The sequence below is a fragment of the Rhinolophus ferrumequinum genome, chromosome 15, assembly GCF_004115265.2.
Source record: "Rhinolophus ferrumequinum isolate MPI-CBG mRhiFer1 chromosome 15, mRhiFer1_v1.p, whole genome shotgun sequence".
NCBI classification, from domain to species: Eukaryota; Metazoa; Chordata; class Mammalia; order Chiroptera; family Rhinolophidae; genus Rhinolophus; species Rhinolophus ferrumequinum.
This window is the reverse complement of record NC_046298.1, coordinates 46,043,219-46,067,856: the sequence shown is the minus strand read 5'-3', so window position 1 is coordinate 46,067,856 and position 24,638 is coordinate 46,043,219. Positions and strand designations below refer to the sequence as shown.

The 24,638-nt window shown below is 49.9% G+C and overlaps 1 protein-coding gene and 1 non-coding gene across 5 annotated transcripts; one reads left to right on the top strand and one right to left on the bottom strand.

Annotated features, from left to right (window-relative positions):
* Positions 1-7,830: 7,830 nt before the first annotated feature.
* On the bottom strand, positions 7,831-12,113 carry LOC117034451 (cytoplasmic tRNA 2-thiolation protein 1). 4 transcript variants are annotated; one of them, XM_033127351.1, is made up of 5 exons: positions 11,895-12,112; positions 11,438-11,797; positions 11,151-11,253; positions 9,923-10,467; positions 7,831-8,445 (listed from the first exon to the last, which is right to left on the bottom strand). In XM_033127351.1, the coding sequence occupies exons 4-5, from the start codon at positions 10,428-10,430 to the stop codon at positions 7,910-7,912; spliced, it is 1,044 nt and encodes a 347-aa protein (XP_032983242.1). In that variant the 5' UTR covers positions 10,431-10,467; positions 11,151-11,253; positions 11,438-11,797; positions 11,895-12,112; the 3' UTR covers positions 7,831-7,909. The 4 variants fall into 4 exon arrangements, with proteins under 4 accessions (XP_032983242.1, XP_032983243.1, XP_032983245.1 ...); XM_033127352.1 differs by having other exon boundaries at positions 11,438-11,794; XM_033127354.1 differs by lacking the exon at positions 11,438-11,797.
* A 3,644-nt stretch (positions 12,114-15,757) lies between these two features.
* LOC117035650 (U4 spliceosomal RNA) lies at positions 15,758-15,900 on the top strand. Its single transcript, XR_004425223.1, has one exon. It is a non-coding gene; the product is annotated as a U4 spliceosomal RNA (small nuclear RNA).
* Positions 15,901-24,638: the final 8,738 nt, after the last annotated feature.

The following is a 24,638-nucleotide window of genomic DNA, read 5'->3' as shown; positions in this document are numbered from 1 at the left end:
GGGGCCAGGGGCGGGGTGAGTTGTGAGAGGTGGCCCAGAGCAATGGCAGCGACCACCACCACAGCCGGTCCTGCTTCCACAGCTCCCTCCCCTCTGCCGGAACTAGTTGGGCTGCGAATCTATGTCTGTGGTCCACAGTTCTCAGAACAGCAAATATTCTGTTCTTTTGATCTGACACTGCTACTGTTCTGCTTCTAGCACTGGGCAGGTGGGGGTGGGGCGAGCTCTGGGAGGGTGGGGAGGGGGCGGCTAGTCTCCATGCCTAAGGCTTCCGTTCTCTGCTCCACAGTGAGGGGCTTAAACCACTGTTTTCAGCCTTCTTCCCTCAGTCTTTGTTCCGAGGTCTTTGCCGTGAGCGTTGGGTTCAGCAGTGTTATATGCCACCCCCTCAGCCCTGTGGGCCATAAGCGGGGCCCTAGCAGTCTGAGTTCTTCCCTCTCCTGCAGCTGCGGTAGCTCCGGGATGCAGCGAGCTCGGAGCACTGAGCCAGGTCTGCGTCCTGCGCCCTGCGGGCCTCCGTCTCCGCACTTCTCCCTTCCCTCCTCCCCCAGTCGCAATTCGCCCACCTTTTGGTGAATTCAGTAGTGGGCCTCTTCGTCTTGCCTGTCTGCTGTGCAGGGAGTCCTTTGTGCAGTTATTGTTGTTTGATTAGTTGTAAATTCCAGGGGAGCTTTACAGAGGCTCCCCTCACGCTGCTATTTTGATGACGTCTTTCGCCCATATTCAGTAAACACATTTGGCCATTATTTCTTATTATCATTATCAACATCTCTGCACATTCTTCCCCTTTATACCCACGTTTCTTCCCAGGCCCCTGCTGGCCTAACACTGTGCCCAAACTACTCTTTTTGTAGGTCACCTTGAGTCTTAATTCTTAGTGCTGGCCTGACTAGCTTGGTCAATCCCCTAAGACATGGAGCAATTCATAGGGGAACTTCCTCTTTTAGGGACATTTCAGTGGCAAATGTTAAGTGGAATCCACCCCTTCAGTAATAGTGAGCATGTTTCTGGCACCACAAGTTTAAAAGAACAAGGCAGCTAGAGGGGTGAGAGGAAAAGCACAGAGATGAGCCCAGCCCACTCCCACCCCTTCTTCTGACTCCTCCTTCCCAAGAGGAACCCAGCCTTTCCAAACTCCTCCGACTTAGCTGCCTTGCTGGCCTAAGGCTCAGACATTGTGCAGGTAAATTGGGGTGCTCGGCAGGGTTGAGCCCAGGCATTCTCCAGAACCACAGACAGCGCCAACCCTTTTGGTGAAGAGCTCCCCAGGTCTGGCATGGTGGATGGAGCGTCCACTGGAGGCAGAGCTCTCCCCTGTCTCACCAGAGGTAACAAATGGTGGGGAAAGAGTCTGGTGACATTCTGTCCTATAGGACAGAGGTGCAGCCAAACTCCTCCTCAGTCTCCCCTCATCCTAAGGAAGAGGAGACTTAGCTTCAGAGACACAGTGCATTTCTCAGAGGTCACTGGGTTTCTTGCCCCCTCAGGGCTGACTCTACCCTCACCCCCTCCAGAAAACCTTCTGTGTCAGGCTCCTGCCCTTCCTAGCCTCACTTTCCAACAGGTTGATATTTTGCTTTTACTTTTAATCTCTTCCTTCTACTGTCACAGAGCTCTGGACAACAGAAAACATGGTCTGTGATCCTTTTCTGTTCCTGGTGCTATGTCAAGTCCTGATAAAGCTCAAATGAAGGAATGAAGTATCAGAAGTCTGTTGAGATGTTTGGAGCTGATGGGTCACAGAAATAAATTCTAAGGTTTACTTCATTCTACATGAAGGGTAGAAACTCAGATTTGGGAACGGATCCTGTGTCCTCAGTGGGCCACAGCATTGGAAGTTGTCACAAGGGCAGAGCAAATCAGGCAAGGTCAGAGAAAAATGATGGTGGGGTTAAGAGTGGGAGATTCCATAGATGCCGGAAAAAGGAGATGCCTTTGGGGGCTGGAGGAACTGTTTAGACGTTAGAAGTCATTCTAAGGATATGAGTGCGAGGCTTATGGGAACCGTGAGAATGGGCTGAGAGCCACACACAAGTCTGGTGGGTTTCTGAACTGAAACTGACACCAGAAACCTACAAACATCACACTCCCATGTGGGGCTGGAGCCACCGTCACCATTCTCAGTTCTAGCCTCTGACTACAAGGGGCCCCTTGCAGATGACTATGAGTTCAGCCCTTTCCTTTTTGTTTTGTTTTGTTTTAACTTTTTATTGGGGAATATTGGGGAACAGTGTGTTTCTCCAGAGCCCATCAGCTCTAAATCGTTGTCCTGCAATCTAGTTATGGAGGGCGCAGCTCAGCTCCAAGTTCAGTTGCCATTTTGAATCTTTAGTTGCAGGGGGCGCAGCCCACCATCCCATGTAGGAATTGAACCGGCAACCTTGTTGTTGAGAGCTCACGCTCTAAACAACTGAGTCATCAGGCTGCTCCCAGCCATCCCTTCTTGAGACTTGTTGTGTGACCAGGCCTGGGCCGAGGGCCAAAGCAGAGAGAGGATTCAGTGAACAGAGAGACCAAACCATCCATTTCTGAGGGGTGTCGGGGGGGGGCAGTTGGGACAGGTGACATGAGTGGGGTGTCGGATTGAAGGGGCCACCTTGACAGGTTATCAGAAGACCTGGGGTGAGAAGAGCTCAGCCTTCACCTCCCTGGTCATCACTGGGGAGAAGGGAGCTCCTGAGAGAGGGAGGATCAGGGGCAGCCCAATCCAGAGAGTCCTAGATGTCTGTTGTTCCTGCAGCTACTCCTGATCTTCAGATAGAAGGGACTAGTGTAGTAATGTCAGGGGCCCCAGACGTGCCCCTTCCAAGCCCAAGCTGCTGCTGCCCCTGGTGTGTGTTTAGGGGTAAGAAGGCTTCAGGACACGGTCCTTGGTCTCCACTGGGGCAAAACTTGTAGAAGCATGCAGGGTAGAGGCTGCAGACATGCTAATTGGGGACATGATATAGGACAAAGTGCCTGTGTATCTTCACGCTCTGGCCTTCTCTCATTCTGAAATTTATGGGTTTACTGTAGAATAGTCTACATCTTTTGATTTAAGGGAGAGGCCAACATATACCAGGATCTGTCTCTGCCCAAACAGACCAAAATAAAAGCTGCAGAAGGCCAAGGATCTTTGCCCAATTCCACCTCCTTGGGAAACTCCATCTCCAACTGCTCCCTGAGAAACACAGATGCAGGGATGGGGAGAGGTGGACATTGTTCCTTCAGAAGAAGACTTCTGGGGAGACACCGTCACAGATAGAAAACACAGTCTCTGAATGTGACAGGTAGAGTAGAAGGCTCAGCTTAGGGGTTGGGTTGGCATGATGACCCTTCTGGTGTCACACTTCTCTGAGCTCTAAGTCTCTTCCTCTCCTCTCCATTGCTAATCCAGATATATGACATGCACATTCTTGGGACCCAAAGTCTGGCCACAAGGGGATCTTGACCTCCAATGCAGGGCTGGGTGAGGGAATAGGACACCCAACAACTTTCACTGGCAAGGGGCCAACCTGAGTCGCCCTCCGCCCAACACACATCTTATGGTTGTAATGAAGCAGAAGGGTCTGTCTGCATCTCTGCTCCTTCTCCACCCCAGGATCCCCAGGTGAACTCAAATCTAGTTCATGGCTGCTGGTCCTGGGATGCAGCCATCCTGGCCTAGTGCCCCAGAGACCACACGTAACAGAATCTAAAATGTGTAAAAGAGGATCAGGGCAAATCCACCTCCTTTGAGATGCCCAGACCAGCAACTGCTCACCAAGCATGAGAGGTGTCCAGATGTGGGACACAGGGACATCCTAACTCTCTGTGAGTACGACAGGTACTCGCTGGGACTGGCTCTAGAAGAGGACACAGGGGATGGGGTGTGTGGGGACATGGGGTGTGTAAGGCCCAGAGCAGGGAGGGCATGGAGACTCCTACTCACCTGTTGGACGACTTGACCCAGAGCTGGTGCAGTCATAGAGAAAATTATCCCGTGGTGTGGCTCACGATTTGAAGGCAGGCTAATTGGTCCTGGGAGAAACAAGGCTTGTGTGGGAGACCCTCAGTGGGTGGCATCCTAGAAGCTTAAGGGAAAAGGCATTCAGAGTATGGAGGAAGGTTCAGTAAATTCTCTAGTTCAGGTGACATGATTCTGACAGTGCCTTGCCGTGTTATTTCAAACACTACTCAAGGAAAAGAAAAAAAGAACTAGAAAAGCTGAATAAATTTTTTTAAATGTTTGGAGTCAATGGAGAGAAAATTTGCACAGTGAAGATGGAAGGAGGAAGTCAAAAGAGATGAGCCACGTATTTGAAACCATTTTTTCCCTCAAATAGATTGCTGATTCTGAAAAGACGCTGAGAAGCTAGGCAGAACATTCACCAGTCTCATGGGGCCAGAGGGTAAGAGAGTTAAGAGCTTGCCAAGGAATAGGGGCCCTGGTAAACACAGCAGTGTGGTTGCTGTGACCCTAAGGATCGAGGGGAGATTGGAAATAGATGGGATCCTAGAAGGCTTGAAGCCAGGTTTCAAATCCCCTCAACCCTTGATCAGATTGAAGTGACACATCTGCTAGAGACAACCGTAAATATGTCTGGAGGAAGAGAATACTACCCAGAGTCTGAAATTGTCTCTGTAATTTGTCATAGCTGTATCGGACAGGCTGTGGTCATGGAAACAGCCACCGAGGGAACCGTGAGAAGGGGGTAGAAAACCCAGACTGTACACAGTGTCAGAGGAGCCAGGAAGTGAAGCTCTGGAAGGGGCAGGAGGGTAAGAGAGAGCATCATGAAGCCGCTCGCCTGTGGGGGTGGACACGGCAGAGCCGGCAGAGAACGTGAAAAGCCGAGATATACAGCTGCCAACATGGGAGCCCAAAGGGGAAGCTCACAGAGAGTTCCAGGGGAAGCTGTTGCCTGCGTGTAGCTACTGCCTCTGTGGGCACAGGGCCAGGGCCAGATGGTTGGTGGTGAACATGAGGTTGGTGGTGGTCATCAGGGTTGGCAGTTGGGAGGGCGAGCTGCATGTGGAGCGACACAGAGCAAAGTGTCACGTTATGTCTGGTTTGATTTATAGCAGTTGTTTACAGCAGGAGGGTAAGTCTGGTACTAGTCATTCCGTCCTGCTTGGTTCTTCGTTATGTATTTCCGTTCAACAGTGAAAGTCTCCATTTTAGCATCTATCTTCTTAAACATGTTGGTGACAGTTAAAATCTGTGCCTGAAACTCCTACACGTGGATCACCAGTGAGCACGTCTGCTCTGTTTTCCACTTGGTGTTCAGTCATTTTGCCCTTTCGCCTGGCATGCTTGTAAAAAAATTTTTTTATTGAACATCAGGTATTTTGTCTGAAAAACTGTAGAGATTTTCTGAGGCTCCAGTGGAGAAAATTTTCCTCTGGATTCTAGAACAGTCTAGAACAGCACTGCACAATGGAATTTTCCATGTTGATGGAAACATTCTCTATCTGTGCTGTTTAATATGGTAGCCACTAGCCAAGTGTGGCTAAGAAGCACTCGAAGTGTGTTTAGTGTGACTGAAGAACTGGGTTTTAAATTTAACTTTAACCAATTTAAATGTAAACAGGCTTGTGTGGCCAGGGCTACCCTACTCTTGCTTTCTGGCAAGCAGACAGAGTAGGGGTCTTCTTAATTGAGTGTGGGATGGACTGGGTTGGAAGCTGGGTTCCGGTCTTCTTGTGGGGGGGTCGACTTGCAGGTGACTTACTTCTAATTTGTAACCCTGCTTGGGTCCTAAAGTGTTTCCGGGGCCTCTCCTTCTTACAAGACCCTGAACATCGAACACTAGGGGAAAACATGAGCACAGTATTGGGCTCACCTCAAGGCTCATTCCTTCTTTCCAGGATTTTGGCCCAAGTCCTGCCTGCCTCAGTGGCCCCCAACTCCACTCCCGCCTCCAGCCCCACGACTCTGCTGAACACTCAGCTCAGGTTCCCAGCCTCAGCCTACGCTTTCCGGTTGCTTCCTTAGTCTTCTGGCCCCTCCAACAGAATGAGCTTCTCTTTCCTCTGGGACTTTGGGTGCCTTGGTAGCTCTTTGATGTCTTCACATAGATTCTATTATTTTTAATTAAAATTTATTGGGGTGACAATGGTTAGTAAACTTACAGACGTTTCAAGTGTACAATTCTGTAATACATTATCTGTATATCACACTGTGTGCTCACCACACAGTTAGTTCTCCTTCCATCACCATATATTTGACCCCCTTTAACCTCTTCTACAATCTCCCTCCCTTCTTACCCTCTGGTAACCACTAAGCTATTGTCTGTGTCTGAGTTTTTGTTCCTTTGTCTTGTTCCTTTGTTGCTTCATTTTATATCCCACATACCAGTGAAGTCATATGGTTCTTGACCTTTTCTGACTTATTTTGCTTTGCATAGGGATAGATTCTATTTTACATCTGTGTGTCTGTTGTATTTTTTTTTTTCCATTTGGTCTCAGTGGAAGTGTTGTTCTGACACGATATTCCATCATGGCTAGAAACCTCCCTTGCTTTTGGTCTCTGCCCAAACCACCTTCTCAAAGAAGCCCTGACCTCCCAAACTAAAATAGTAACCCTCACCACCTTCCCCTCATGTTGCTTTATTTCCTATTCATCGCACTCATCATCAGACCACTTAGTACATATTTCTTTCTTTGTTGTCCCTCTCCCACAAGATTGTAAGCTCCATGAGTGAAAGGTTTTGTCTTTTCCCCCCACCAATGTCTAGAAACGCCCCTGCATACATTAGGGGCTCAATAAATGTTAGATGAAGAATGATGCTGTATTATCTGGTGGGAAGGGAGGCCTGGTCTCTGCCCTCAAAGCTCAGTCCAATTAGGTAAAACAAAACCCAAAGAGTGTGGATGGCCACACATGAGGGCAGGACCCAGGGGCTGGGAGAGTCCTATGTCCTAGGCTGGGTGGGTTGGGAGTTGAGAATCAGGGAAGCTTCTCGGAGGACCCTGGAGGGGCAGGAACATGGGAAAGGGAGGGCATTACTGACAAGGGACCAGCCCAGCAAAGCTTGGAGGTGGGACTGAAAACACCATGTCACCCCAGGAGCCGCGCAGGAAGCTTCTGGGCCTCACACCTGCCTGGGCGGGCAGGGCAGTACCCCTGACATCCAGAGGCCCCAGGAGCCAAAGCTTAATGTGGACAACCAAGTGGGCACCATTTACTGAGCACTTGACCAAATCCTCACAATAGTGCCTTGATGGGGAGCTTTGATTCCATTTTCAGAGGAGGAAACTGAAGACCAGAGGGGTTAAGTCACGGGCCCAGGCTCACCCAGCTCTGCCTCCAGAATCGGAGGTCTGGGGAGCCCACCCAGCAGCTCTCACCCTTCACACAGAGACACCAGAGGGAGATTCAGGTGTGTGTGTGTGTGGGGGGGCGGGCCGCAAATTCACTGTCTTTAAGAGCCCCAGGCAGATCCGGTATCAAGGCTCATTCCGCCCTCTCCAGCCAGGGCCTTCAGGCCATTACCTGGGCCTCAGGCTGCAGTCGGTGAGGTCCTGGTGTGGACGAAACGAGATGGTGCAGCGCCCGCAGTGTGCGCAGTGCTCAGGAAGCGTCACGATTACCGGGAATGACGTGCGCCATCGAGTCATGTGGCTTTGCTTATCCCACTACAGGCACACATGGCACACCAGACACATGCGGTAGTAGGTGCTCAAAAAGGGTCAGGGCTGTTTGAGCACGCCCAGAACCTGGCAGAGGTACGGGAAAGCAGCCCCCTAATTCCCTCTTGCTCAGGAGGGGAAAACTGAGTTCCCTCCCGAGACCCAGAACCCAGGCTGCAGCTTCCGCAGGGTCTCAGGTAACCGGTTCCATCCCCCTCCCAACCTCACAGGGAAGCAAAGGTAACTCAGGTTTATTCACAGTCATTTACAGGCGCCCCGTGCTCCCTGGTGGGATCCCAGAGGAGCACTGGGGGTCCTAGAAAGTGGGGACCGCCTCAGGGACCGGCGTTCGGACCCGCCCCGGCTCCCGCGGGGTCCCCCCCTCGTCCCGCCCCCTGCGTCCCTTGCCGATGGCGAGGCGGGGCCGGCCGCGGTCCAGGCCGTCCAGGAGGGCACAGGCCTGGCAGAGCGCGCGGCTGGCCAGCGCCCCGCAGCGGGAGCAGGCGCCGGGGGGCGGGGGCCGCGCGGCCGGGGCCAGCGCCAGGCGCTCGGCCGAATGCACGAGGTCCAGCACCGCCGACGGCCGCGCCGCCTCCAGCAGCTTGAGCAGGTGGCGCGCGTGGCCGCGGAAGGCCTCGGGCGCATAGACGCACTCCTCCGAGAAGTAGTCCAGGCGGCGGAAGTGCGCGTACAGCACCACCTCCTTCTGCGACGCCAGCTGCAGCGGGCGGCAGCGCGGCAGGGCGCCCCCCTCGCCCGGCGAGCCCAGGCCCCCGCCCCGGGCCAGCCGGCCGGCGTCGCCCCGCAGGAAGTTCATGAGCACGGTCTCCGCCATGTCGTCCGCGTTGTGGCCTGGGGCAGAGATGGGGAGCAGGTCAGGAGGGGGCACCGTGGGGCAGCCTGGACCCAGAGAGACGGGGCAGGTAGCGGCAAGAGGTGCAGGCCACGGAGACCCCCCGGGAGCGTGGGGCAGCCGAGTGGAGGTGCAAGGTGGACACGAGAAACGGGGGGGGGGACACACAGGCTCCAGTGGAGCAACTTGGGGGGCCCTCATTTGCCACCGGCTTACTGCAAAACGGGCCCTGTGCTAGATGCCCTTTCCCGGAGGGAGCGAACGTCCTTTATGCTACAATATCATTTCTGTCTCAGTTAAAGGGTACTTGACTGCCCAGAAGTCAAAATGCATTTCACGCAGATCCTCAGGAGAGCTGTTGACACAAGGGCCTCTGGAAATGCAGATCATGGAAAGACCAAGGAGAAGGAGACTACATAACAGTCACTGTCAAATTTAAGCGAAATCTTACCCTGCGTTTTATCATCTTATATTTGAGTCTATACAGTAAAACTGGTCTTTTCAGGGCTTCTCAAATTGGCCCTACTTCCTCTCCTCAGGGCTCCGCATAAGCTGTAGCCTCTGCTCAGAGCACCTCGCCCCACCCCTCCTCCTCCTCACCTGGTTACCACCGGCCTTCAGGTCTTGGCTCACTCAGGAAACGCTTCTTAATCCCCACCTTTCTCCCTCCACCAGTTCCTCCTGTTGCAAACTCGCAGAGTCTGTGTACTTTTCCTGAGTACTAGTACTTGTCAGGTTATAAGTATGTGTGTGAGAATCCGGCAGGAGCAGACTGTCTTGTGTATCACAACAGCAGATGTTTACATGATGCTCCCTGCTTTTCAGTCTCTAGTCTAAGTGCTTCACACACAACTCACCCAATTCTGGACAAGCTAGGCCCCAGATACTATGGATATCCCTCCCCATTTTACAAAAGAGGAAACCGCGGTTAGGAGATTTGTTCTAGGTTACATAGCTTGTATCTGGTACATAGTAAGTGGTCAATAATTATTTATTGAAGTAATGACTGGGAGAGAATAAGCGAGTTATCAGAGAAGCCAACAGGGAAAAGGAATGAAAAGACAGTTGCGTTTCAGACTACAGATGTCGTCTGACAGGAGATAGTGCTGCCACCCCGTCCTTTTGTGAAAGGAGATACAAAGAATGTCTTTTTTTTTTTTTTTTTAATGAGGAGAATCACAGCCCTAGCCCCTAGAGAGAACCCCTCAACCTGTATTTTCCAATGTGTGTGTATCTAGATGATGGCAGTGACTGGAAAGCCCGCCCCGCCCATCTCAGGGACACGCACACACCACGCCCCTGAACCTTCGGTGGGCATGCAGATCTCCTTATTGAGGTCCTCCACCAGCTCACACCCACGGTCTCCTTTTCCCTTTTTGGGCATGCGCCTCATTCCCCTTTCAATAACCGCCCTCACCCGTGTATGAGCACGGTCCTCTCTCCCACAGCGCCCCGGGGTGCTGCGCCTGTGCTCACCTGTCACGACATGCGTGGCTCCCACGAGGCGCGCCCCTTCCTCCAGCGCCCGACGCCGCAGCACCCCGCAGAAGGTGCAGCAGGAGCGGCTACGGCCGGAGCCCGCTGTGCTGCGGGCCACTGCGTCCATCGTCCAGCCCCCAAAGAGGTCCTCGTAGGCCACGACGGTGAGCGGCAGCTCCCAGCGGGCCGCCTGGCGCCGCACGGCAGCTAGCGCCGCATCCCGGTAGCCGCCGATGCCCTCGTCCACGGCCACCAGCTGCAGCGAGATGCCCAGGCGCGGTGCCAGCTCGCGCAGCACGTGGGCCAGTACTGTTGAGTCCTTGCCTCCCGAGGCACCCACGGCCACCACGGCGCCGGGGGGCAGCAGGCGGCCCGCGACCACCGTGTGCAGCACCTCGGCTTCAAAAGCAGCGCAGAAGCAGGTGCCGCACAGCGCTTGGCCGGAGCGTGGACGGCGGAGGGCGGCGCGCGCCTTGTGGCAGGAGGCGCACTGCGGCGCGGGCATCGCGGGGTCCAGGAGGGGTGGGAAGGGTCAGCTACTCCTAGACGGGTAGGGAGGAAAGGCGGGTTACAGTGGATTCCGGCTGCGGGGCGTTGCCTCCGGGGAGGCTGCCTGCATAGCGCCCAGAGTAAACCCATTGCCTGGGACACTCTTTCCCCAGCACTGTGCAGGCCTGGCACCTTCAAGTCTCAAGTTAAGCTCCATTCATTCACTCATTCATTCATTTATTCATTCATTCAACAAATACCAACCCAGGGGATCCCAGGCACTGGGGACACAGCAGTGAACAAAACAGAAAAGGCTGCAGGCACTAAGTCCTAGTGGAGGAACCAACCCATGGGAAAGTAAGAAGTAACCAAGACACTTCACAAACATGAGGAGTAATATGAGGGAATCATCCTCTGAGAGGAGGCCAGCAGGACAAGGAGTCAAGCAGTAGATCAGGGTAGGAAGAATGTTCCAGACAGAGTTAATAGCAAATGCAAAGGACCTAAAGGGCGGGGCCTGTCTGTGTTCAGTTGGTTGGAATGTGTGTTGTGGCTGAAGATGGGAGAAGGTTGGGATATGGAGGTTGGCAGGGTGAGGAGCCTGGGCTTTATTCTGGATGAGATAGGAACCACTGGATGATTTTAGGCTGTGGAGTGATAGGGTCTAATTTATATCTTAACAGGATCCCTCAGGCTGCCACGTGCGCGAGGAGGATGGAAAGTGGCGAGGGCAGACCTGTGAGGAGGCTCCTGCAATGATCCAGGTGAGCAATAATGGTGGCTCGGAGCAGAGTGGAGGCAGTGTAAGTAGAGAGAAGTGGTCGGATTCTGGATCTCTTCTGGAAATAGAGCAGAAGGGACTCACCACACAAGACTCAGTTGGGGGAGGGCAGTGGATGAGAGGAACAGGGGACAAGGGACAACTCCGAGATTTGGGCTTGAACAGTTGGAAGAACGTGGGACCATTTAGTGGGGAGGACGTGGAGGATAGGGAAGAATGGGGAGATACTGTGAGAGGCGCACGTTTATCAAGGGCAGAGAATCTGGAATTTCATTTGGGCATGAAATTCATTTGGGCATGAGGTCCTTTGTTCTGGAAATCTTTCCTGAACCCTGCCGGCGCCGCCTCTGAGCTCCCAAGGCCGCCTTCAGTATCCCTCCAGGCCAGCCCTGACCGCTCTAGGTTGTAACCAGGACAGAGGAGGGTGGGCTCGCACTGCACCCAGCTTTGCGGGTGAGACCGAGGAGTCAGACTGCGCCGCAGAGTCCAAAGCCGGTCAGCAGGGACCCTGGCTGCTTAGGGCAGTCCTGACGGGCGCGGGCCGCCGGGAGACATGCGTGGGGGGATCCCGGAGAGGAGTGCCATGTCTCCTGGGACGCCTACTGGAAGGCGTGGGAGAAAAATACGGAAGCCATCAAGTACTAGACGGCACCGCGACAAAGGCCACGACATCAGCCCGCGGGGGGAGAAGGCACTCACCAAAGCAGAACCCGTGCTGGAAGGGCCAAGCCGCGAGGAACGCGGAAGCGGGGAAAAAGACTACGACTCCCAGAAGTCTACCCGCTTCGAGTCATTCGCCTCCGATTCGCAGGTGTAGCGGTTCCCCCGAAGAGCGAGCTCACAGCTTTCGGACAAGACAGGCCTACAACTCCCTGCGATCCTCGTGGAGGCGTCACGCGCTCCACCCACGGCTCCCAGAATGCTCCAGGCCAGGCCGGCCTGTTGCCCGTCTGCGCCTGCGCGGCAACTAGCGCGGTGTCTGGTTTCTGTGTGTGCTGCTTCGCTGTGCGTTGCATTGTGTTCCAAAGATGGACTGGATGTTTTCTAGATTTTGTGGTGCTATTAGACCGTTTTTGGGGTGGGGAGAAAGGAGTGGGGTACGAAAGGGAGAGGTAGCGCGTGCGCCGGATAAATTCCGCAGGGAGACAGGGTGGGCCTTTGCGCGCGCCCCCGCAGGCTTGGGAACGGGGGCGCGCTCAGGCCGAGGGCCGTGGCGGTGTTGGCTGCGGGCGTGGTGCGTGCGCGGAGCGGATAGTGGCGGTTTGCGGATCTCGATGCGTCATGTGGGCTCCGGGCGTGGATTCGGTGAGCAGTTATGCTCAGGCGTGGGTCGGTGACAAATGCCCACGCTTCCTGCCTGGTGGAATTGAAGGCGGAGCTTGGGATGGACGGGAGGTGAGACCTGTGAGGCTGAGGGTTCCCCCGGGCACAACCCCCCAAAACCGAAAAACAGAGCACCTCTCCAAGTCCAAGCCCTCAGCCGCCTTCCTCTATTCTGAGTTCCTCTTGTCTGTACCCCTGTGAGGTCCTTGATAGGATTCTGAGTGAAGGTAATGGGCGGCGGGAGGCATTTCAGTATCTGAATCTGGCAAGGGTTGAACCATCAGGTTCATTCGTTAATCAGTTACTGAGACTCCCTTTTTTGCCAGGCACGTTCGGTGAGACACAGGTGTATCAGGCCTGGTCAGGGAGATAGGGGTGGTAAAGCTTGATGTAGAGGTACCACATGTCAGGGGATGCAGGAGCCCGGAGGTTACACGTGCTGCTAATCAGGTCATTGTGGGGGGGGGTGGGCAGCAGCACTTGAGCCATCAGCGTGTGCCAGACACTGCTCAGCACTTCCCAAGAAGCATCTCAAGGTCCTTTTCTGTCAAGTGGAGAATGCTAATAGTACCTGCCTGGCAGAGTGTTTGTGAAGATAGATGAGTTACTGTGGAAAGTGTTTATTGACCAAACAATGAATTTTCATCCCATTTAATTCTCATAATCAGTGATGGCTTCCTCTTCTGAGCCAGGCCCAAATTTTCTTTTAAAGCAGGTAGTGATTTGGGGATTTCAAAACCTCAGGCAATCTAAACAGAGTCTAGGTCAGTTCTCAGTTGGTGATTTTGTCCCTCCAGAGGACATTTGGCAGTGTCAAGGGACATTTTTGGTTGCAACAACTTAGAGGGCAAGTGGAAGGGTGTGACTCGTATGTGATAGGTAGAGGCCAGAGATGCCACTAAACTGCACAGGGTGACCTCCCATAACAAAGAGTTACCCAACCCCAAATAATAGTGCCATGGCTGGGGGACCCTGGCCTAAGTGGTATTGTGCTGTACCTTGGTTTTCACCCCCAAAACTAGTATACAAATTCAGGTGTTTCTGTTGGTTTTAGTCTCCTGCTTTGAAAGTGTCTTTAGACATTTAAGCAGGTCTCAACACCACTCATACTTTTGCATGAGAGGTTAGTAAAAAGAAAGTTAACCTCAAACTGGGTCTCAGTGAAGAAGAGACGATATGAGAGCTGGCCTGCCCACGTGGCTAAGTGCCACTTGGTTAGTTGTGTGACCTTGAGTAAGTGGCTTAACCTTTCTGTGCTTCCGTGTCATCTGTTCCGTGGTAATAGCAACTATTGGGAGAAGTAAATGAGTTAATGTATGTAAAGTACTTGGCACTTCAGTGCTGTCAAAAGTGTGTGTATGCAAGGGGCAATGTTCTGGTTCCTTACGTCAGTTATTTGGGTTAGAATCAGTAGAATCACTGAGAACTGGACCACTTCCTCTTGTCATAAGTAACCATGTTCCTCAACCAGTTGGCACAGTTGGGGCAGAGGTTTCTCATGGATGCTTTGCAAACATTTTATGTTACATTTGTTGCAAGACATTAACTTAATATTCTAGGGGGAAAGACTGAGTTGGCGTCTTACTTCTGGTGAGGGCGGTTGACTGACTGTACAGTCTCATCAATTACAGAGTAATGGTTGAATCCCTCAGTCTGGTGTTTGGGACCTGGCCGCTGACAAGCCTCATCTCTCACCACTGAACCTAACATCCCCACGTTTGCCGGTGAAATAACTTTTTCTGCTAGGTGTTCGCACATGTTGTCTCTTCTTCCTGAAGACTCTCTCGCCTTCACCCTTCCTCCGCTACTACACTCATTTCTGTTTCTCACCCAGGTAGCCACTTGCATGTACTTCAGGAAGCCCACAGGGCCCCTTCTCCCCTGCACTGGATTAACAAGCCACTTGAAGGCTCCCGTACTCCTGGTCCCTTATTTTGTCAGAGGCCCTGTCACCTTGGGCTTTGGCTGGCTGTGTCTGTTTCACTGTCTTTTTGGGTTGGGAGCATCTCGAGTGAGGGGCTTGGGCAGATTCGAATCTGGGTCCCTAGCACCGCTGGGCACAAGGCCAGGTATAGAGCAGACAAGGTATTCAAGGCCCATTCTGAGCTGCTCCTAGCTTAACCTCTCCTTGTCGCCCACTGTCATCTGCACCCCAGTGACCACAAAGCTCAGGCAGAAGGCTTGCTGTGGGATGTGTTGGCTAAGGATAGAGGTGGCCTGGTTCAGATCCTGGGACTACCTTTCTAGTGGTGTAACTGTGGACATGTTACATTTCCTCCCCTGTAAGGTGGAGGTGATAATAATATAGCCATTGTAGGGATGGAACAGTGGTTCTCAACTTGGGATGATTTTGACCCCCAGGGGACTTTGGACAGAGACATTTTTGGTTGTCACAACTGGGTTGGAGGGTCTGGCATCCAGTAGGTAAAGGCCAGGAATGTTACTAATCTCTAACACATAGGACAGCCCCCCACAGCTAAGAACTAACCTGCTCGAAATGTTAGTAGTGCTGAGTTTGAGAACAGATGATACTCGTTGAGTGCTTAGAACAGCACTCACTCATAGTGCGTGCTCTGTAGATACTAGTTACCATTACCTTCGTTACTTGAGCTCACCAAGCTTTCTGGTGTCTCCATCTCTCTGCCCAGAATGCCCTTCCCCCACTTGGCATGGGGGTTGAATGCCTTCTTTAGGACCTACCCAGAAACCCACCTCTTTGGGGAAGCCTTCCCTGACCTCTACCACCCTTGTCCCCCGAGACACTCTCCACCTGGTAGTGGAAAAAAGTCACACACACAAATTCAGGCTCTTACACCGGAGTGACTTTGGACAAATGATTTCTCTGTGACTCAGTGTCCTTATCAAAGGGTAGCTTTAAAGACGAAATGGGCCAGCACCAGGTAAGTGTTTAGTGTCAGACTCCTTTTTGGAGCCCTAAAAAGCTTATTGGTTATGATTGAGGAAGTTGTTAAGAAGAAATTTTTAATAAGACTTGCTGTGGAAAGAATAGGAACTAAAAAAATTTATCACCAGGAGAGTTAAGAAGAAAAAGGTTGTTACGTGTTATTTACATGAGACCCACATGTACTGACTAAGAAAGTGGGAAAGTAAAAAGGTGGGAAAAAGTATACCAGGAAAATAACCCAGAGAAACCTAAGTTTAGCTACATTAGTCACCAAAGTAGATTTTGAGTCAAAAAGCACTATCTAATAAAGAGGGTCATCACAAATGAGAAAGGAAGCTTAGCACAGTGGCAGTATCGTAGCCAATGAGGTTTATTCGAGGCACGATTATTGCTAATTGAAACAAATGAGAAAGGAATAACCAGGATGAGAAAACAATTCCAAACCTGGATACACCTAACAGCATAGTCTCAAAAGAAATAAAACTGAAGTGAAGAGGATGACAAGAAATCGACACGTTCCAGAAGCACTGTGGCATTTTAATATACCTCTCAGTAATTAATTAAGTAGACAAAAAACTATAAAGCTATGGGAAATTTGAACAAGACCACCAACAAGCTTGAACTAATGGACAGGAATGGAACCCCTTATCCAGTGGTGTGAGAATACAGGTTTTTGCCAGACACACATGAAATCTGCACAGATGTCCTAGGCGTAGCTGTTCAATATGGTGCCCCCTGGTCACACGTGGGTGGTGAACATTTGAACTGGCTAGTCTGAACTGAGCTGTGAATGCAAAATCATGCCAGGTTAGAAGACTTCATGTGAAAAAAATGTAAACTATCTCACTAATAAATTTTATCTTGATTACTTGTCAAAGTGGTAATATTTTTGATATGTTGGGTTAAGTGTAACATTAAAATTAATTGTACCTTTTTTTACTTTACAAATGTGGCTATTTACTAACAATCGTCACCCCAATAAATTAAAAAATAAATTAATTTAAAAAATGTGGCTAAAAGAAAATTAAAATTACATCTATAACTTGCATTAAATTGGAGAACCCTGCTCTAGAACACAAGTCTCAGCAAATAGCCAAGTCACCCTGCCCCACTCCCTGGGCAGGACAAGGGACCTTAACTGAGAGGCCTAATGGGAAGTACTTAAAAGTACTTCTGATCCAATAAACGAATTTTCCCATTAGTCTCTGTTTATGATTTAGAAAATTCTTGAAAGAATTTTTCATAAATCTTGAAGCTAGCTAAGACGTAAGGGGTGTGTGTGGTGTGTGTGTGTGTGTGTGTGTGTGTGTGTGTTTAGATATATACTATAGTCATCTTAAAACACTTTTGCTTCCGGCACCCCAAAACCATTTTGAAAAACTTTGTATCACCACCTCATTTAAATTGACACTTGAAATTTTTCATTAGGTTTTTGTTGTTACTCAGAGGTAGAAAACATACATCTTATAAGGTGACATGAGGATTGACTGTTAGTGGAATAAATATTTCATGACATGACTCAAATAGGTTTTAGTTACCTTAGAGAATAATACACACCAACTCTAATAGAGATCATTAATTTTTACCTGGATGTTTTGTTCAGTGTAACTCAAACAATTTGTCCCTGAAAACATTCCAGTTAATTTAAAAAAAAAAAATCTTCGCTAACCTGTAATGCTTTGGTTTTTCTGAACACAGAATGTCCCAACATCAGCCAAGCTGCACCTTAGATGAGTGGAAGAGAAATACACACCTGTAGGGAGTACCTGTTTTATTAGGTAAAACAGGCTCTGTATCCCAAGACATTTATGACCTTCCGGAGGTCAGGAAATTTAGGGATTGCCTTAGAGCAAAAGTACAATCTGATCTGGGGCATGTGTTTCTAAGCCTAACAGATCCAGCCAGAAAGATAGTTTCCTGATGGAAAAAAATGGGTTTCATTCTTAAAGAAGAACTTAGTTTTCTAACGTGAGATTTTATTTGGAAAGAGGGGCTTCTGGATGGTTTGATTTTCACCCTTTCCCTCTTGTCTATGAAGTGTTTTCGGGATAGTGTGGGCCTTGGAGAGTCTACAGTGTGTGACTTTGGTCAGTCAAAGGCCCCCTCTGCCTTGACCTCTCCCTTTTCATTGAAAAAAAGGGCCTGATAAGCCTGGGTTGGGACAGGGAGTGCTAGGCATTGTCACCCACTAACTACTGACTCCTTTAGTCTGGCTCAGAAAACAGCTGGGATGGGAGTATGGTTAGGAACCTGCCGAGGAGGAAGGGAACCAGGGAGTCCAGACTCCTTGCGGGAGACCCTCCTGGGTCTCCCAGACCATGGTCGTCTCCTAAGGGATGTAGAAGCACGCCCGGGGCAGCCAGACAGCTTTCTTTGTACAAATGAAGATACGACTTACTAAACAAAACGGAACCATATCACTTGCAAAATGTGGGCATATGCTCTACTAATTTGAATCCCATAACATGCACGAAAGTTGCTGCTAGTTTAGGACATCAGAAGTTTTTTCTTGAAATCTTATGTAACTTTAGGAACAAAAAAATATATATATAATTGATTTTATTATACTTGGTTAACTTTTCTACAGTAGTGACATGGAGTCTGTTATGGTTTTTGAGGAGGTAACAAGAATATATCCTTATGCTTCCACACCTACTTACAATTATGCTACCAGATTCTTTTTTACAAGATCATTAGTTGTAACTGAATTTTCATCATTAAGAGCCCAAAATACAGTAGCAATGTGTCTTAAATCATAATCCTTATCATTGTGATTGGAATTACAAAATGAAGAATAAGAAAACAAGCATTGGTTAAAATCTACAAAATGCTCAGGCTCTAAAATGCCTCTGACGTGTTTCCTGTGGAGTTGGGTCATTTTTAACTGGACTCTCCAGGAGACAAGCCACACTTTCTATAGCAGTAGACTTTCCTGTCCTAGTGCGAGGAGAATTGGGGAAATGTGAGCCTGGGCATTCTCACACTGGATGATGTGTGACCAGCACACTCTGTTAGTGGCTCCATGGAAACGACCAGATGCATCCAACTCCTGTGACTGGCCAGTGTGGTGTGACTCAGGCACGGTCCACACCTGTAGCATTCACAGCTGGGAAACAAATTATTATTAGCCGTGCTATTTTCAGCCCAGCAAACACATCCATAAATTGCTGCTGGGTCAACTCTACCAGGGTATTTCAAAAGCTGGTGCACCAAATCCAGCTAAAATTCCTGAGATGTTCTTGCCAGTTGTCTTCTGTGTGTGAATGGTGTGCTTCTCCACCCTATCTATGGGGTCTAGTTCCTTCTCATTTTGCTTGAAGGACGGTTATCTGAATCTAGGAGTGCCACTCAAACGCCTGGATGATGTTTTCTGAAACAGCTCTCCTACTGTTTCCCCGAAAATAAGGCCTAGCCAGACTATCAGCTCTAATGTGTCTTTTGTAGCAAAATCAATATAAGACCCGGTCTTATATAAGACCTGGTTTTATATTATATTAAAATAAGACTGGGTCTTATATTAATATTTGCTCTAAAAGATACTTTAAAGCTGATGGTCTGGCTAGGTCTTATTTTTGGGGAAACATGGTATGTGAGCTGCCTTTCTAGCTGAAAAGCTGGGAGAGATTCTGCCAGCAGATAGTTCTTCCTTACGCTTGTCCCACAACAGAATCTGCTACTGAAATTGGATTCTTGTTTCCTCAACGCTCCAAACTTGAAGGATTTTCTATCCTGGATCGCATTCTGTCCTGCCCCACATTTGAGATTTGATCCCCCGCCTGCTTCTGTAATGAGATAATTTCTAGTTCATCTAAAAATACACTCTCTGATTTAAGGACAAGGACGCCAGCCTGTATGTAACTTTTCAGTGCCATTTAAAAAGCTCATTTATTCATCTATTGATATTCTTCACTTTTGGCTTCAGGATGATCATTGGGACCAGCGTGGACCAGTGCAAATCCTACTCATTTCTGTTCATGGGACTCATGTGCTTCCAGCTTAAAGACGTCTCCTGGGATGAGCCTAGAGAGTAGAGAGGTTCTTTTGAACCCACTCCACTCTCTACCATCTTTTCCCACGATCACCAGTTTCCACTGTAAATATAGCACCTTCTCTCTAGCATAAATTCAAAACAGGACTCATGCATCAGGTAGGAGCCCTTGAAGCACCGGAAAAGATCCCAGGATTCCGTTCTTCATGCTACAGCCAGAGGGGAACCTCTAGGGTCCATGAATCAGTCCCTGTCTTCAATGGATCCTTGGAAGAGCAAGAATTCAGAACCCTCCCCGGTCCTTCTTTAGGAGCAATGCTGACACCACTTCAGTCCTCAAGGCCAAGAAGTTTCTTTGGAGAGAGAAGGGGATGAGGAAGGGGAGAGGGGAAGAGGAGGAAGGAGAAGAGGGGAAGGGAGAGACAGAGACAGAGGCACTCTCCATGGGTGAAGAACCACATTGCCTGTAGAGCATTTTCTCAACCTCAGCACATCCTTTGGTTTGGTGGGGTGTGGGTGGGCTGGCATGTACACTGTAGGATGTTCAACCCACCAGATGCCAGCAACATTTCTCGCCGCCACCAGTTAAGACAAAAATGTCTAGACATTGGCAGATGTTCTGAGGGTAGGAGGACACAATCTGCCCTAGTTGGGAGTCACCACTCTAGAGCAATCTTTGAAATATGTGGGTCTGATCGCATCACTCTCCTACTCACTCACGGTGACCCAGAAGACTCTTTCTGATCTAGCGTCGTTGCCACTGTGACCTCTTTTCTTACCACTTTTTCCAGTATTCCCCCCTGTCCTACCTCAGTGCCTTTATACTTGCTGTGTTCCCTCTGCCAAAAACATTTCCCTCAGCTGGCTTCTCCGTGTCCTCCAGGGCTCGGTATAAATGTTCCCTCCCCAACCACCCTAGCAGAAATAGCCTCCCTCTGTCTCTACTTTCTACTCCCTTTCCTCCTCTATCCTTTTCATTTGTAGGTTTTTACCACTGTCTGAAATGATCTATTTTCTTGCCTGTCTTCTCCACCAGAATGTAGGTTTCATGGCGGCAGAGGTTTTTGTTGATTTTGTTTTTGTCTATTTCCTTAGTTCACACCATAATGCCTGGCACAAGGTGTAGTACTTAGTAACTATAGATGAATAAATAAGACTGTTGTGGGTGATGCTGGGGACCCAGAGATGAGTCATGCCCAAGGCTGGTAGGTGAGAGAGCCCCTGGACACAGACCATTTCCATTCTGGTGACCAGAGCTGTGACAGCAGAAATACCAGGGACCAGGAGAGCCCAGAGTGTAGACGAGAGCGAAGGACTTAGAGAAGACAAGGAGTGCTTGTGACGGCTCTTGAAAGATGAGTAGGAGTTGATCAGGTGGAGACTAGCATCTATCTGCATTCATTCATTCATTCATTCATTCATTCATCATCCATTTCTGGGGTCTCCTGTGCTGAGAAATGCCAGGGACCCAGAGAAGAGTTAACCCTGAATCTTGCTCTCTGCAAGCCCCTAGTTTGATGGGGGAGGCTGACACAGACAGTCACAATCCAGGACGTTCAGACTGTGGTGGAGGGAGATACAGTCTGTGGAAGCCACTAGGGGCAAGGAAGGGAAGGGCACCCAGAATGATCAGGAGTGGGATAGGTCCTTTCCATACACGATGCTGGAGATATGAAAGAACCTAGCCTCGTTCTGGAATAATGCTGAGTTTGTGTCACACCTTGACCTATGCATATTGCATGTCATAGCACAACAACCCAATGAGGCTGATCCAGTGATAAGCCCCATTTTACAGACAAGGACATCGCGCCTTAGGAAGATTGAGTTGCTTGGCCAAGGGAGCAGCCCAGCTGGTCTCCACTGTGACCAGAGGGTTGGATCAGGCTGAAAGAGATGAGGCAGGAGGTTTGCACAAGGCAGCCTTTTTGCACGGGTCACGTGGCCTTAAGCAGCCTTGGCAAACCTCTCACTCTTGTCTCCCCTCTGTGGGGTGTGCAAAGCCAGTCGGGGAAGGATGGGTGCAAGACACTGGGACTGAGCCCCGTGGCACAAAATTGAGGGGTTTGAAAAATGGGAGGAATGACCTTCTGTTTCCTTTCCCAGAATGGAAGATCAGAGGGGGCTCCTGTTACTATTTCTAGGGTACAACTGCTGATTGTTGGGTTATTCCTCTACCAGCACCACCACCACCATGGTGTCACTACCTTCTTGCACTTCCTCATACAAGACAAGCCAGAGGTGGGAGAACAGCTGCCCTTTGTGGTCCAGGTCTCCTCTCCACACATCCCTCAGTAGGACATATTCTCCAACCTCAGGCTCATCCACTCCCTGGACATCAGAGAGGCATATCTGCCCAACTGGCCCATCTCCTCACCCTACACCAGTAAGCTTGTAGGGGCCTCCTATGCCTCCAGCCCCACCTTGGGCTTTGTAGAGATGGCAGGAATCCCTGAGGAGAGGCCAGAACCTGGAAGCAGAAGGCAGTGGGCCTGGTAGCTGGAGGTGATGGACCGATGCTGATAATCTATTGCTGCCTCAGAATGAATCACCCCCAAACTTAAGTGTCTTTAAACAATCATTAACTCTCAAAGTTAATATGGGTCAGGAGTTTTGGGAAGGGCTCAGTTTGGCAGTTATGGTCCAGGTTTTTCATGCAGTTGCAGTGAGATATGGCTGGAGCTCGAATAGCAGGGGGCAGATGTGGCAGGACCTGGCGAGGCACCTCAATCTCTTCATGTGATCTCAAGGGCCCTCTGTGATGTCTCTGCAGTGGGCTGGTTTGGGCTTCCTCACAGCGTGGTGGCCTAGAGCTTCCATGGGGGCTGATGGCTTCAAGAGCAAGCATTTGTGTAAACAAAGTAGAAGCCATATGGCCTTTTATGATCTAGCCTCAAAAGCCATATAGTGTCACTTCTGCCATACTCCCTTCATTGAAACAGTCACAAAAGCCTACCTGATTTGAAGGGGTGGGGACATAGACTCACCTCTCAATAGTACTAATTCAAAGTCACGTTGTAAGAAGGGCATGTTGGGTAAGAGATATTATTGTGGCCATCTTTGGAAAAAAAACACTGTCCACCATAGAAAGAGAGGAGGCACAGAAAGAGAAGAGGGTGAGTGGGTGGACAGTGCAGCTCTCAGGGAGAGAGGGAACTGTAAGGAGGGTATTCTGAGATGTAGGGAGAGTGCGTGGCATGAGAACCATCCAGGAGGAGACGTGTGGAGGCAGGTTGGAATTAGAGCTCCGGAGGCAGATGTAGGACTATTAGGGTCCATTGGAAGAGAAGCCACAGGAGGTGAGGAGCTTGCTGAGGGGGGAAGAAAGAAACATGGGAGCCAGGGGAGAGATGAGGGAAGGACCAGAGGCAGAGGTACTGAGAGGGGGAGGGAAAACCAGGAGGGCGGGGTGTTTTTCAGCCAACTGGGGCAGCTCAGAACCCTTTGTGCTGGTATATTAGTTTCCTAGGTCTGCCATAACAAAGTGCCACAAACTGGGTGGCTTAAAACAAATTTATTCTCTCACAGTTCTGGGGGCCAGAAGTCCAAAATCAAGGTGTTTGGCAAGGGTTGGTTCCTCAGTCCTGGAGACTGAGAAAGAAGCCATCCTATGCCTCTCTCCTAGCTTCTGGTGGCTGCTGGCAATCCTTGGCAATCCTTGGCTTGTTGGCCAAGGATTTATGCCTCCATGGCTGCCTTCTCCCTGGGGCTTCACATGGCCTTCTTATTAGGCCCACCCTAATCCAGTATGACCACATTTTAACCGATTATATCAGTGAAGACCCTATTTCCAAATAAGGTCACATTCTCAAGTTTTGGGTGGACATGAATTTGGGGGGGGCATGATTCAACCCAATACAACTGAGTTATGGGGTTCCCGGGGTAGGTCCCCGATCATTTCTGTCCTCTGCCACTCTCAGATGGCCCCTTGAAGGTGATGATCCCAGAGAATCTGACAATGGAGCAGCTGGTGGAAAAGAACTCACTGGTGGAGCTGGGAGGCCAATACCAGCCACCCTACTGCTGGACACAGCACCACATGGCAGTAGTGGTGCCCTACTATGGGCAAGCCCAGCACCTCCAGCACCTGCTCTTCCACTTACACCCCTCCCTTCAGCACCAGCAACTGCACTGTGCCATCTCTGTGGTGAACCAGGTGTGGCAAGCACAAAAGGGCAGAGAGCTTGAGCCCTCTGAAGTTGTCACTCTCTAAGCTGACAGTGTCTGGGCCAGAGAACATCTGGGGGTCTGGATTTATGAGTCAATTTGAATTAGGGGAAATCAGAACGAAGGGCTATAGGTTTGGTCTAGACTGGCTGAGTCTAGGATCAGCTTGAATGTCTGTCTGAAGGAAAGGCTTAGTCTCACGGAGTCTGGGCCTCTCTGAGACCCAGGATTACCCGATTGGACAATAAAGCTAAGGGGTAAATTAAAGGAGTTTGGGGTCAGTTAGACGCTTGTTGAGTCCCGGCCTTGCCCATTACTATCTGTGTGGTCAGAATTTTGGATCAATCATCCATCCATCCATCCATCCATCCATCCATCCATCCATCCATCCATCCATCCATCCATCCAACACAGTTACTCAAAATAACTCTGTATAAACTTGGGGAACAACTTATCCTCTGTGCCATTGTTTTCTCATTTATGAGATAGGAATGATGATAACACCTCTATCATTGGATTGTGGGGAAAATTAATTGAGTTAATGAATATAAAGCAGCGAGACTAATGCCTGGCACATAGTAAGTGCTCAATAAGTGGTAAAATGATGATGATAATTATGGTGATGGTGGTGATGGTTTTGATAGTGATGATTCCAGTAGTGACAGTGATAAATAAGATGCTGCTGCCGATAATGACAGTGGTGATGTGATGATGATAGTGGGCGTGGTGATGATGGTGATGGTGATGATGGTGATGTTGGTAGCAGTGATGATGGAGGTGAGGTGATTATGTTGATGGTGTTGAAGATGATGATAAATACGATGGTAATACAAATATGATGAACGTGATGATAATAAGTGATGATGGTAATGATTAAGGTGGTGGTGATGAAGATGATGATGGTAGAGGAAGAAGAAGAGGAGGAAGACAGGCAAGCCTGGTTCCTGGGCATCAGACCTAGTCATTATCTAGTAGGAGCAGAAACAGCAACACAGCTGGTCCCTGATCACTCCTAACCTCTTCCTCCCTCCGTTGGCCTCTTGAAGGTGATGTTCCTTGAGAA